Source organism: Nycticebus coucang, chromosome 15, assembly GCF_027406575.1.
Source record: "Nycticebus coucang isolate mNycCou1 chromosome 15, mNycCou1.pri, whole genome shotgun sequence".
NCBI classification, from domain to species: Eukaryota; Metazoa; Chordata; class Mammalia; order Primates; family Lorisidae; genus Nycticebus; species Nycticebus coucang.
The window spans coordinates 97,199,786-97,214,044 of record NC_069794.1 but is presented as its reverse complement, the minus strand read 5'-3'; the positions used below and the strand labels follow the sequence as shown (position 1 = coordinate 97,214,044).

Below are 14,259 nucleotides of genomic sequence, written 5' to 3'. Positions count from 1 at the left end.
TGTTTGCCTAACACCTGCTGGGTGCTAGGAGGTTCTGTGAGGCCCTTGGCTGCCTTCACATCGATGACAACCCCTATTTATAGGTAGGGAACAGGCTCAGAAGTAGGGTGACTTCTCAGGGTGAGCAGATCCAGCAGGCCCTTACCTGGGATGTCCCTGCTCCTACAATGTGACCCAGGACTGGGACCAAGGGGATCCTTTTAAGCATTATGTAATATGTAAGTAGAGTGTCTTGGTAGCAGTTGATGAGGCCAGTGGGCAGGCAGGAGAGGCTTCATGCTGGCCAGCGGGCAGCCTGTGTGTCGTGGTGGCTCCGGAGCAGCGTCAGCCAGGTCCTGGTTCAGAACCAGACCACAGAATTAACATTCAGCACACCTGCTTGGCTTGGCTTGGCTTGGCTTCTTGGAGAGATTCATCTTGAGCTTATCCTCATCTGCTGGCCTGGGATGGACGCAGCCTCTGGGGCTTTGCACTCTGCATGCTGTCTACTGGTAGGGATGGGTTCTAGCCAGTGCTGGCACCCTGCCCGCTGGCTGTGCACACTCAGGCTACAGCACCCCTTCTCTCTAACTGATGGCACTAGCCAGCTGCTCTTGCTTTCTGAGGCCTACTCACTGGATCCTGAGCAGCCCCCTAGGCTGGGTGAGGTCCCTGCCCCTGGTTGAGGAGAGCAGAATTTCCATATAGAAGCAGACATTAACCACAGTTGCCTGGAACTATGGCCTTGTATGTCTGCGAGGGGCCAGGCTGAGGGGACCAAAGGGGCTGGTTTCTTGACAGGTTGTGGCCATCCAGGCCATCCTGTCAGAGCCCCATCAGCTCTGGCTTCAGTGGGTCTGGTTTTCAGACTTCCAGAGCTTTGAGGTATTTCTTAGGTGGCAGGTCATTGCCTGCCGAGTGTGGGGGCTATGGTCTGCTTGGACCGTTGGTGGCTAACAGCAAGTTCAGCCCCCTGCGACCCTGGCCCCACGCCCAGTGCAGTCATGAGCACCCTAGGAGGCCGGGGATCTGCCGGGTGTAGGCATCTACTTTTTGTGCCATGTCCAGGGTACCAAGTTAGTGACTCCCACTCTGCCTGGTGAGTCAAGGTAGATGCTGCCCAAGCCTGTGGCCTGCAGGGCCTCCCCAGGGCCCTGTGGAGCAGCCTCAGCGAGTGCCTTATTCTTCTGCCTAGGTCCCTGAGGTCTCCCGCATACCATTCACATGGGCTTCAGGCCCAGCACAGTCCATAATTGCTTTCCTGGGGCTTTCTAGGCCCCAGAGTTAAGTGGAGAGTTTGGTGGCACCAAAACCCCAGGGCCTAGAATCTTGCCTAGGACACACCTAAGTGGTTGGATGTGCACGTCTCTGAAGGTCCCTGGCAGCTGCCTTAGCTTCCACCTTCCCCTGCACTCCGCAGCCACTTGCCTCTACTGCTAGTTCCAGCAGGCTGGCCTAGCATAGACTTTCCTGAGACACACCTGGCATGGAGGTAGCAGAGTGCCTGGGGGCCTTCGGGTGCTGCCCTTGGCACTTACCTCCTGTGATGAAGAGACATTAGCAGAGCAGTTCTTATGCTAACCTCCCTGACAAAAAGCTTGCCTTTTGGAGAAGGAGTGGCTGTCTCAGGATTTGAGCTCATTTCTGCTCTTTCTTCTTTGGAGTTACATTCTAGTGTTCGGGGATTGGAGACCTTCACCTGCTTCCCCTCAGCTTTTGGCCACTTGTCCAGAGCCCAGGTGGAACTGTTCCCGCAAGGAGAACTCAGTGTCCATGTGAAAACAGGCCTCAGCTGTGAGGGTGGGGCTGGTCTTCTGGCGTGGGGACTTCCCAGCGGCGAGGCCCCTGCCCGACCTCCTGTTCTGACACCACAGGGTGACTCCTTGCTGCTCTGGGACAATCATGATCTTTCTCCCTCTGCAGTGTTCACCGTGGGTTTTGCTGTTTTAATCCTTTGGATAATTTTGGTTTACGGTTATTTGATTTTGAAAGCAGTGCTTTTCTGTTTGTTCATTCCCCAGCCTTGTTTTCTTTCAGGTCTTGCCTCTTCGCCTCTCCTGCTGTGCTGCCGTGTGGCGTCGCACCTCCTCCACCCGCTTCACCCCATCTCAGCTCCGTCTCGGCAGTCGGAGCCTGACGAGGCCGCCAGCCCTCTCACATGAAATCAACTTGCTTTGTTTTTGTTTTAATTTGGTCTTTTACTGTCGGCAGAAACAATGTTAATTCAAGGGCTTTTTTCTTGCTAAATTTGGGGCACCCTGGGTGGGGGCTGCATTGTGATAATTGAGCAGTACAATGAGGATGGAGGCTGACCCCTCCGAGGTGGTGGTGGCCTTTTGATCATGCCTGTGGCTCAGGAGAAGTTGCCAGGTGCTGAGCTATGTGAATGTCCAATTGTTAACATGACAGAGCTTGCAGGGCCTCCAGTGAGGGATGGAGGGCAGAAGGCGAGCACAGGCCTGGTGGGTGTGAGGGCTGTGGAGTGGCGTGTGCTCAGAAGCCTCCTCGGTGCAGTGGCGCTCTGCATCCTGGGCAAGGCTGAGGAAGGCCGGCGTGGGGGACTGGCATGGTGGGTGAGGCGTGAGGGTGTCAACTATAGGAGCCCCTCCTTGATTTGGGAATGTGGGGAGACTTCATCTCCATGTTAGCAGCCTCATATCTTCTCTTTCAGGAGGTCCCAGGTAATTGAAAAATTTGAGGCCCTGGACATTGAGAAGGCTGAGCACATGGAGACCAACACGTCAGCACGGCCCTCGCCCACCAGTGATACTCGCCAAGGCCGCAGTGAGAAGAGGGCGTTCCCTAGGAAGCGGGTGAGCTCCAGGGGCGGGGGGTGGGGGGGGTTCAGGTCCGGTCAGCACACGACCCCATGTGCCTCTGAGTCCCCTGCCGCGCTCTCTGACCTCAGCACCTAGTGACCTTCTTGGGATGGGCCTGCCTTCTGCACCGTCATGTCGGAACCTCAACTGTCTCAGCTAAAGGACATTCTAATGCACTTTAGATCCCCTGTCTCCTCCTTTGAGGTGGCCCTAGAGCAAGGCTGAATATCTTACCTTTCTTCCTCTTTCCGTCAAGCGCAACTGTGCCCCTCACCTCTCCACTCAGCTCATGAGGTAGATTCAGCTTCCGAAACCCTGCCCCTCCTGGGCGCCCGCCCGTCCGCCTCTTCTATAGCCTGCCTTGTCTGAGCGCATCTTCCTCTTGGCTTCTCTCTCACTTGTGAGGTGCCCAAGCCCACTGTGCAACCTGAGGTCTGCTTGCTGCCACAAAGCCAGGCTCTTCCTTCTGTGACCCCAGAAGCTTGGAGGATGGGGTGGGGCCAGGCAAGAGACATTGGCCAGGCGTCTAGAAGAAAAGCTGCTCTGATGACCTGGGTGTCCTGAGGCACGGGTCCTGCCCCGGCCCTGCCAGCCGCCTACAGTGAGGGCCCAGGCAGATCTCTACCCCTCGCTGGGAGCAAGGCCCTCTGCAGCCCATGGATGGGTGGATGACCCCAGCTTGCTGCCCCCACCTGCCTGAGTGTGCGGGCTGTGCTGATGGCAGCTGCTCTCTGCCACAGGACTTCACCAGTGAAGCCCCCACAGCTCCTCTCTCAGATGCCTCGGCTTCCCCCCTGTCTCCACACCGCAGAGCCAAGTCACTGGACAGGAGGTCCACGGAGCCCTCCATGACGGTGAGCCTGGGCGCTGTGTGCTGAGTCCTCTGGAGACTGTGCTCTCTGCTTCTGCCCACTCTGGGCTGCTGTCTGTTTCTGTTCATGCATCCACACCAGCTGTCCCTAGTGTTTGTGAGCACTCCGACCTACAGGCCATCGGAAACATCCTATGGTTCTTCCCTTTTTTGGGGCTCCAAACTGGGGGCTACATGGCATCCTGCGCTCCAGGAGGAGGTCCCTGTGGAGGAGGCTGTCTGGGCCCAGGCAGAGGATCCGGACTCTTGAGAAGTGGGGCTGCAGCAGGCCTCTGCCCTTCTGGTTGGGGTGGGTGTTTGGGGTCACTTTGGAGGCAGGAGCTGCATCTTGCCAGAGCTCAACCTCTTCTATGGCTCGTGCCACAGTGAAAGAGCAGACCTTGCCTCCGGTCCTGCCACTGATCCAGATCTGTGGCAGAGGAGGTGTAGCCGGGTGCCACCAGAGCTTGGGAAGCAAGGTGGCTGCTTGGTTCTCTGACCTGGCACTCATCAGCGGTCTCCGGCCTCGTGAGGGGAGTGGCCCTTGATTACCTTTGTCTCTTTGCTGCCAGCAGATCAGCATAGAGCAGGCCTCTCACCTCCCCAGAGCTTGGGCCTGCCAGCCACAGATTGATGCATAACTGTGGCGCGTTAGCAAGGGCACCGGTTTCTCCTTCAGTCTGGGCTTTGCTCCAGATTTTTTTAATGAAACTCCTCTAAGTTTATTAACTCAGCTAGTAGCTGCTGTCCCCAGCATCGCCACAGGTCCAGGCCTTGACAGCAGAGCATCAGGGGCCCATGTCTTGCCATCTTTGCCAGCAGTCGGTGCCACTGCACAATGTGGAAGTTGGGAGCAGGTGGCCAGAGAGGGCAGGTGCAGTCTTCCCTCTGGGTCTTGTGCCGTAGCAGCTGGCACACATAGGTCATCTGGGCTGGGGCATTCTAATATCCCAGGGTACTGGGCCAGGGAGGCCAACTGGGGTTGGAACAGGGCTCAAGAGAGGGGCTGATGCTCACTCCGGGTCAGCCTGGCTCTAGGCCCAGGCATGGCCTTTTTTTTTTTTTGTAGAGACAGAGTCTCACTGTACTGCCATCGGGTAGAGTGCCGTGGCGTCACACGGCTCACAGCAACCTCTAACTCTTGGGCTTAAGCGATTCTCTTGCCTCAGCCTCCCAAGCAGCTGGGACTACAGGCGCCTGCCACAACGCCCGCTATTTTTTTGTTGCAGTTTGGCTGGGGCTAGGTTTGAACCCGCCACCCTCGGCATATGGGGCCAGCGCCCTATTCACTGAGCCACAGGCACCGCCCCCAGGCATGGCCCTTTTAAGACAGGCGGCCTGCTGCAGAGACTCCCAGAGCAGCCTGCACTAGTGTGGTCAGAGCTTGGGGAGCTTCCTTGCTGCTTCTCGCCTGTTCCGACTCCCTCTCGGTCTTTGGATATGGAAAGACAAAGCCAGTTTTTGATCACAGTGGCTGTAGAAAAGTAGAGAACTCCTGGGGCCAGAGGAGACGGGACCTGCATCTCTGTGGGGCCTGGGGCCAGAGGAGAGGGGACTTGCATCTCTGTGGGTCCTGGGGCCAGAGGAGAGGGGACCTGCGTCTCTGTGGGTCCTGGGGCCAGAGGAGGGGGACCTGTGTCTCTGTGGGGCCTGGAGCCAGAGGAGAGGGGACCTGTGTCTCTGTGGGGTCTGGAGCCAGAGGAGAGGGGACCTGTGTCTCTGTGGGTCCTGGGGCCAGAGGAGAGGGGACCTGTGTCTCTGTGGGGCCTTGGCCAGACAGGTCTGACATGGTCTCTGAGGCTGCTCCTTGGGCCTGGGTGTGGAGGGACAGGCAGGGATCATGCCCCACCCTGGGTCCATGACCTTGTCTGCTGTTCTGGTTCTTTTGGAGATACTCAGATAAGCTTCCTCCTGATAGAGCAGTGCCCAGAGGGACTTAGCAGGGCTGGCACTGCTGCTCCCTCAGTGCCAGTCGCATCTCTGCTCCTCAGTCCTCTCAGGGCCTTCTGACTCTCCCTTCAGCTGATCCTGCAGCCGTTCCCCTTCATGTGAAATGCTGCACAGCTCTCTGCCTAGGCTTGATCTCAGTCCCAAGACAGTCCCTGCATAGCAGGCCCCAAGCAGGCCAGAGCAGGGACCCTTGAGGGTGGCTGGCAACTCCCGCTCATCTCAGGCAATGAGACTGTGCCTTCTTTCCCCAGCCCACCACCGGACTATGGGCAGCACCTACTGGGGAGGGGGCCTGCACAGGTTTGCCTGGCAGGTGGGGAAACCCTTTGCTAATGCCTAGAGATGCTGTCCCCATCAGATGCCCGTTGCCCATGGTGGGCACACCATGATGCTTTCCTCTGAATTATTCTTTTTCTTCCCTTTCTCAGCCTGACCTGCTGAATTTCAAGAAAGGCTGGCTGACCAAGCAATATGAGGATGGCCAGGTGAGTGTGCATTTACTCTGATGTACCCTTGGGGGCTGGGGAGTAGGTTCAAAGTCAGGCTGATCTTGTCCTTACCAGGGTCTAAGTGCTGGCTCCAGCCCAGCCTCTGGCATGCCCCTTATCTGTGGACCAGGACCATGGCTGACACCCCCGTCTGTGCAGAGCAGTGCAGATACGCAGGGGGCAGTGATCAGAGGTGCTGCCCACCTGCTGCTCACAGGAGCTCTCTACTTCTGGCTTTAGGGGAGTCCCTACAACACTAACCCCGCTACCTGGTGATTTTTCCTAAAAGCTGTTGGGCCCAGGCTTCCCCAGGGACATGGAGAGCTGGCTGTGGAGTCGGCTTGTGTTTCCATGCAAGGCAGCCAAGTAGATGGTACATTAGCTCTGTAGGGGCCACGGCAGCCTCCTTAGCCTGGGAAGGAGCACATGTGATATGTTCTTACCATCAGTCTCAGGCAGGAAGAGCCATCTGCAGCTGGACCTACCAGCCTCACCGTGAGCTGTCTTATGGTGGGAAGGCCAGGCTCTCCAGCTGGGCATGAAGAGAGGCCTACTGGGGCCTTACCTAAGAGGTCCTGTCCTTGGCCCATCCTCACTCCCCTCCTGCTTCCTGAGCTACTGTGCCAAAAGAAACCTCTTTTTTTTTCTCTCCTTTATATCACATATCCTTGGCCTTGCCTGAACACTCAGGTTACCCTCCTTGCTACTTGCAGTGCAGACTTGGGGTTCTAGTTTGTTGGTTCATCCCCTGTGGTTAGCCAGCCAAGGGCTGTGGCTCACAAGCTACCAGCTGCGGGTGGAGATGCCATGTTCACAGCCACCTTTCCTTTCTGATGGGCCCACCCTGTAGTTGAGATTGAGGACTATATGGCACTGGTCACTGGCCACACCACTGGTCACAGAGAGCTCACAGCTGGGACCCCCACTGTCCGTGTTGCCTCTGCACCAGAGAAGCTGCAGCTCAGCGAGCTCTCTGTGATCATGACATGCCCAGATGCACTTGGCTGGCACACAGTGGCACCTGTGCACACCCTGTGCACACTGCCTGCCCGGAGTTGTCCATGTGCTCTGGGAGGTGCCCAGGACTGTGCTGTGTGTGCTCAGGAATAGTCAGCACACTGCCTAGAGCTTGGGAATTGAGTCTTTTTCTTTCTTTCCCCACCTTTTAGTGGAAGAAACACTGGTTTGTCCTGGCTGATCAAAGCCTGAGGTACTACAGGGACTCGGTGGCTGAAGAGGTGAGTGCTGGGCCTTGCCCCTGTGGTAGGGACAGCTGAAGGGCTCCAGGGGCTCCAGAGTCCCCATGTGCTGCTTTCATCTGGGCTGAAGTCCTCGCCTAGAGAGGGTGTCTGTGTTGCCACTGTGGGTTTCTTGCTGTCGTTTGGTGGGAAGGGAGCACAGCCCAGGGTCACGTCTGTGTGGCTGTCCTGCTGTCCGTGGTACTGGGCTCTTGCCAGGTGCTGCATCAGGCAGCGGGGTGCAGCGCATGCTACAATCATTTGTTTTCTGTTCTTTGTAAAACACTGAAATTTGGAAACTCAGAAGCAGTTTTGCTTTTTCTACAAAGTGATTTGGTGATGAATTGAGTCATTGGAAAAATTGAACTAAGTTTTGTCCCATCTTCTGGAGAGGGATGGGATGTGATGAGTGAACTTCACTGGGCTCCTTGGCAGCCTTCATTTAACGGTCAAAATTCTGACTAGAAGGGGCTCTTTTTTTCTTCACGTATAAAAAAAAACTCTGCTCTGATGAATTGGCAAGTCAGTCTCTGCCTTTCCCTTCAGGGTACTCCCCCATACAGTAGTGGGCTGTCTGTCCCTGGCAAGCCGCCTCCACATGCCTGTACCCGCATCAGGGACTATACGTGTGTGTACGCTCTGACGGCAGAAGTTGTCAGTGATGAAGACAGAATAGGGTGTGTATGCACAGAATAGCAATCTGACTGTGGGTGGTAGACCTCCAGGGGTCCAGGACCTTTCAGGAGAACTATTGGCCTAAATCTATAATATTAACATGGCTTTGGCTTTTTTCATGTGTTGACATCTATACTGTTGGTACAAAAGCAGCAGCGGGTAAAACTGCTTTGGCATAGTCAAGGTTGTAGCAGCAGACTGTCACAGAGGGCATGGTATTCACAGACCATCGCAGTGGTCACAGTATTCCTCACTGCCATTCATTCTTGGCATTTATTTTGTTTTATTTATTTTATTTTTTAACTTTTTTTATTAGAAGCAAAGACCTTGTAAAGGAGAATGAACATAAATACATTCAGAAAAGGAATCAGACAATTGCTACATCGAAATATTAAGCAATAATAATAATGCAAAGATAGTAAAATTCACATTGTCCCATTATAGAATGCTTTGACTCTGAGATTCAGTATAGAGTCATCAGTTAACTTCTTATTTTTTTTAAGTATCAAAAAATAGACAACCAATATTTATAAGTAAAAGTAAAAGATAATTTCAAAAAAACAGATCATGCTAAGTCTTGTAGACAATAGAAAAAGAAAAAATACATCAAATTCATTCTACTTGATATGGGTACCCCTGATATTAAAGTTGGAGAAAATATATTATTATAAAGGAGAAATTACAAACATATGTCACTTATAAATGAGGATACAATATCCTAAACAACATATTAACATATTGAGTTAAAAATTAGTGTTTAAGTAATATACTTTGGTCAAAATTAAAACCAATTTATGTGAAGATTGGTCACTATTTTCTTTTCTATTTCATTTTAAATAAATAAGCAAATAAATATGAATATTAGATGGAGCAGGAAAAGTTACTAATTTAAGTCTCAATCTTTGCATACCCATCTTTTTAACACCCTGTGATGTAAGGTGGAGGTCGCATCAGTCACTTTGGCCACATGCTGGCGTGTGCCGCTTGTCTCGTGGGGAAGGGCTTGTGTGAGTGAGTTCCCAGCTGAACCAGCAGCGTCTTCAGGGAACACCACTTTTACTTGAAAAAATAACTGACAAACTATGGTTTGTCATTTTGGGTGTTTGGCAGATGTTTTCATGAGAATGAACCAGGTGAGTTCATTGCCAGTGATACAATTTGAGCTTTTAAGCAAAAATTAAAACTTTGCAAGATTTGCGTTCACTATTGTGAACTTCCCTTTGCTTACAGACTTTCCTATTGAAATAGGTGGTGGTATTAACAGACTTATTAATATTTTGATCTGAAATGTGAAATGTGTAGACATTTTGAAGCTAATATTCTCCAAGAGACCAATCCATAATGTTACGCCTGTCTAAAAGATACATTGAAAGGGCTGGATAGAACAGTGGGTTGTAAGTAACAAAGTAGGCAGTTGGTATGATTTCAGATTCCACATTGCAGTTGACTTTTAAGAAACTCTGACTTATCAAAGAACAGCCACAGCCAGCCACTTTGGGAGGCTGAGGCAGGAGGATTGCTTGAGGCCAGGAGTTCAAGACCAGCCTGGGTAACATAATGAGACCCTATCTCCATAAAAAAAAAATTTTTTTAAATATCACCTGGATTTGGTCCCAGCTACTTGAAAAGAGAAAGAAGAATATGTAATTACCCGAAAAGGCTATTCAAATGCTTCCTTTTCTAACTCCCTGTGTAAGAATTGGTTGTCTTATTAAACTTTAAACAACATACTGAGCAGACTGAATGCAGAAACAGAATAGGGGAATTCTCCCTCAAGCAAGACATTTTAAGAGATTTGCAAAAATTTGAAACAATGTCTTGTTTCAAAACACTAACAACACTCTTATAACTGATTTTTTTAATTAAAATTTTATTTAAAATGAAACGTTTCTTTTTATTCTGAAATGAATAAATATGTTTATGTTTTTCAATTTTAATTTCTAATATGTCGTCAATAGATAAAATACACAAAAAGCCTCTTTGGAGTCCTCAGGTTTGAAGCGTCTGAAGGAACTGCAGCATTACCTGTGTTTTAGAGCCACTGTGTGCAGAGCAGCCTTGGGCAGATGGTGGTGTGGCTGTGTCCAGGGAGGGGATCTGGGTGGTGCAAGGGTCCTCTCTCAGTGTCATGCCCGCTAAATGTCCTTGCAAGAAGGCACTCATGGACGCTTGCTCATCTGGGCACTGACTTGAACTTCCTAAATCTCATAAGACCCTCTCATTTCTCCCTGCAGGCAGCCGACTTAGATGGGGAAATTAACTTGTCTACATGTTACGATGTCACGGAATATCCAGTCCAGAGAAACTATGGCTTCCAGATACACGTGAGCCCAGGATTTGGAGGGGGTCTGTGGGCTTGAGCAGCAGGGACACGTTTGAGAGGTGGATGGTCTAGGTCAGGGTACTCTGGACAGGCTGGGCGCAGCGGTTGTCTTTCTGTGGGACGATGATGCCTTTGCTTGTGGCACCCGACTTCTACCTCTGATTTATGATCCGAACAAAAAATTACATATTACATCATCTTCTTTCTCAAGACTGTTTAAGGGCTTTTGTTTAGAATATTTTTTTTCTCTTTTAAAATGCTGGTGTTTAGAGTAGTTGAAAAGATGTGGGATATGGGGAGTAAGAAATAAGTGTCTTTCTTTGTCTGTCTTCCTTTCTTTCCTCATTTCCCTTTCCCTTTCATCAGAGTCTCACTATGTTGCCCTTGGTAGAGTGCTGTGGTATCACAGCTCACAGCAACCTCAGTCTCTTGGGCTCAAGTGATTCTCTTGCCTCAGCCTCCTGAGGAGCTGGGACTACAGGTACCCACCACAACGCCCTGCTGTATTTTTGGTTGTAGTTGTCATTGTTGTTTGGCAGGCCTGGCCAGGCTGGAATCTGCCAGCCTTGGTGTACGTGGCCGGCGTCCTACTCACTGAGCTAAGAATGCTGAGCCAGTTTTTTAATTATTTAAAATTCAGAGAAATAGGTTTTTATTCACATAGTCATTTGTTCATTCACTCACTAGGCTAAAGTCTTGTGAGGTACTCAAATAAGCACGGCATTGCCCTTGTCCTCAAAAATGTTATCAGTGTGGGGTCTTCCTGGAGGAGGGTCCACCAGGCATGGCTGGAGGGCCCAGTGTGCAGTGTGTCCCAGACCTGGTGGCACAGAAAGGAAGCAGGTTGGGGCCCGGGGTGGGGATGGGGGTGCTGGTCTTGCCCTGAGGCTTTGCAAAGCACTGGAAAGTGTTGGAAGACTTCAGGTGGTGATATGTCTAAGAGACATGTCAGCTAGGATGTGGAGGATGGCTAGAAGGGAGCAGGCAGGTGGGCACAGTGAGGCTGTCACAGAAGGAGGGAGCTGAGTACCACTGGAAGAGCTAGATAAGGAGGGGGCAGGACCACAGCATAGTGAGGGCTGGTAGAAGCTAAGGGCGGGCGTGGAGCCGAGCCTCTGTAGTTCTGGCCTATGGTGTGTTTGAGTCTGTGGTGGGCCCATGAAGGGAATCCAGCAGGCACCTGGGGAAATGGAGTCCACGTGGATAACTGAGGCTCGACTCTAGCAGTGCTCACACTGGGATGGAGAAGGGCAGGCCCTGGAGAGGCGTGCGGGGGGTGGGGGGACTCATGAAAAGGAGCCCAGCTGGGAGAGGAGGAAACAAGGTTGGGGGGCAGTTCAGTCTACACCGTGGTTTGTGACCAGGCCAGCACATGTTTGCACCCTTAGCCAAGCTAAGGCCCTTCTGAAAACTGTCCAGCTGCTGGGTAGGGTCTGCAGTGCAGAGCCAGCAGCCAGTCTGTCCAGTTCTTTCCATAACCTTAAGGCAGGACCAGTCAGAAACCACACCTGGTTTCTTCTCTGTGCCATCAGGCCTAGGGACTGACCTGGGACATGCCACATACCTTCTTTCTGAGGTGCTGGGCAGGGCTGCTTGGGGACGTCGGTCCTGTCCCAGAGGCCACACTGCTCTGGGTGCCTGTGTCCCACCCCCACCTGGAATGGGCTTCTCCCTGCCACTGCCTGTCTTGGCTGCTGGTCCTGTTGGCTCATACAGGCTGGAGTCTGGGGCTTGTCCTTAGTTCTCCCAAGCCCCAGTCAGCGACACACCCTGCCCACCTTTCTTACTGCTGCTGAGCCTGGGCCCCACCTCACCTCTCCTCTGCCACATTCCCTTACTTCCCATCGCTTGGGTGTTTGTAGTATCTGCCTGGTGGGCCTCCCTGTCTTCTCTCAATATGACCAAGCTGCTCTTACCACCCTTTCACACTGCTGAGCACAGGCTGGCTTCTGTCCATCCTTCTGAGGCTGGTAACTCCTTTTGTATACTGTTAGTACACAGTAGGTGCTCAGTAAATGTGTTCTGATCCTTTTAAGGGGAGATACCTGACTGACCATTGCCATAGAAACATGTCCCTACCACTAGCCCTCCCTGGGTCCCCCATAGCAGGACACAGGGAGCCCTCCTAGGAGGGCAGCTGGCCACAGCCCTGCTCCTTGCAGGTTGTGTCCAGCACAGGAGCCCCCTTTGCAGATGGGAGTCAGCAGGCCCCTCCAAGGGACAGTCCCTGATAACACTGTGTGTCTTTTTGTAGACAAAGGAGGGTGAGTTCACCTTGTCAGCCATGACATCTGGAATCCGGCGGAACTGGATCCAGACCATCATGAAGCACGTGCACCCAGCCATTGCCCCAGACGTGACCAGGTATGACGGCGGGGGGTGCTGGGAGAGCCCTTCAGCTTCTGCCACAGCCCAGCCCAGCTTCTATCTCCCTTGTCTGTCTCACTGCTTCTTGGCCTCCTTTTGGTGTTCCTGTTTTTCTGCCTCCAGGCACCTTGTTCTTGTCTGCCCTGGCCAGTGCAGCGGTGCAAGGCATGCTTCTGCCTGTCACCAGAGCTGGACGTAGGGGGAGAAGCTTCCATCCTGGTTGGTGGGTGCCCGGCCAGTGAGCCTGTTGGCATTGTGGCCACTGTGCTGTCAGTGCAAGGGCAGTCCTGGGCACTGCGTCCATCGGCCACCATGGCACTTCTGTGTCTCGGCCTCCTTCTTGTTTCACTCCTGTATCTGTTCCGTTTCCATGCAACTAGCAGAAGTTTTTCTTTGAAACTCTCGGAGTTGAAGCCAGGTTGGAAAACTGTCCCCCTGTATTAGCACCCTGTGAGGCTACCTTGGGTTTCACCACTGGCTTCTTCCTCCTTCCCTGAAAGTCATTGCGTCAGCAACACACTGGCTTTCATTTTAATAGCAAGTGAGAAGAGCCCAGTGCATGGGATTCTATCATGGCCAAAACTCTGCCCCACCCCCACCCCCAGGCTTCAACACCCCTGTGTCTAGCACCTCTGGGCATGTCTCTCAGGCCCTGTGGTGCAGACCCCTCCACAGGTGGGCCATGAGGTCACACCTGGGGCAGCCTTGGCCATCCCCTTCTTTATCCGCACGTTTGTCTCCTTCCTGCTAGCTCTAGGCCTCTTTGAACACAGAGTCCTCTTTCCTGTGTCTGTCCCTTGTTCATTCCTTTTCTAGACAAGTATTGCCTATTAATAGTTGTTGCTACATCAGTGAGACCAGGACCGGCCTCCTATTTTCTGCCTCTGGAGTCCTGTTTGGAGAGCTGGGGTGTTGGGTGCCGGTACCCTCTGTGTGTGCAGTTGCCGTATGCTTTGGTGGCCTCTGCGCTGCCTCTGTGTTCTCCCGCCAGGAGCAGAGGCCCAAGCTTGGTGGGCCCAGTGAGGAGGTGCCCTAGGCTTCTCTGCTAGGGCTGTGTCAGCAGACGGAGCCTGCAGCAGCAGTGGACACGGGTGGGCACAGGGGTGGGCCTGGCTCCGTCCTGTGGATCAAGCGTCTTGCCTGAAAGAAGTCATCTTTGGGAGATGCTAGGGCAAGCATGAAGAATGCCCCTGTGCCACGTGTGTGCTTGCACATGGTCCAGTGGAGGTGGCCTGCTGTGCTCCAGTGCCCACCTCCCTGCTTGCAGGGACTGCTGGCCGCTGGTGAATGAAGAGACCATGCATTTGTTTCTATACAAAGTTGACTTGGTGATTCTCTTCCTGCTTGGCTTACTTCATAGAGCCTTAACAAGTCAGTAGCATGCTCATCTACCCCCAAGTTGTTTTCAACCTTTTTTCTTCCTACACAGGCTTTTATTATTTGAGGAAAATATGAATGTTTTTAGTGCTACAAGACAAAATCCCCAGAGGCATGAAAGTGGGATTGCTTTTGGAAGCTGCTGGCCTTGCCTTTCTCTCTTGTCTTTCCTGCCTGTGGACAACTTTTTATA

General features: G+C 52.5%; 1 protein-coding gene across 11 annotated transcripts in view; it reads left to right on the top strand.

The window, feature by feature from the left end:
- Positions 1-14,259, top strand: part of MPRIP (myosin phosphatase Rho interacting protein) — a 150,843-nt gene that overhangs the window by 101,474 nt on the left and 35,110 nt on the right. For all 11 annotated transcript variants that reach the window (XR_008374563.1, XR_008374564.1, XM_053563227.1 and 8 more), the window contains 6 exons: positions 2,651-2,792; positions 3,539-3,652; positions 6,027-6,083; positions 7,256-7,324; positions 10,234-10,323; positions 12,577-12,686. Coding sequence is in view for 9 of the 11 variants with exons in the window: in XM_053563227.1 (XP_053419202.1) it covers positions 2,651-2,792; positions 3,539-3,652; positions 6,027-6,083; positions 7,256-7,324; positions 10,234-10,323; positions 12,577-12,686 (582 nt within the window). In the remaining 2 variants the exon portion in view is untranslated. The remainder of the gene's footprint in view (positions 1-2,650; positions 2,793-3,538; positions 3,653-6,026; positions 6,084-7,255; positions 7,325-10,233; positions 10,324-12,576; positions 12,687-14,259) is intronic.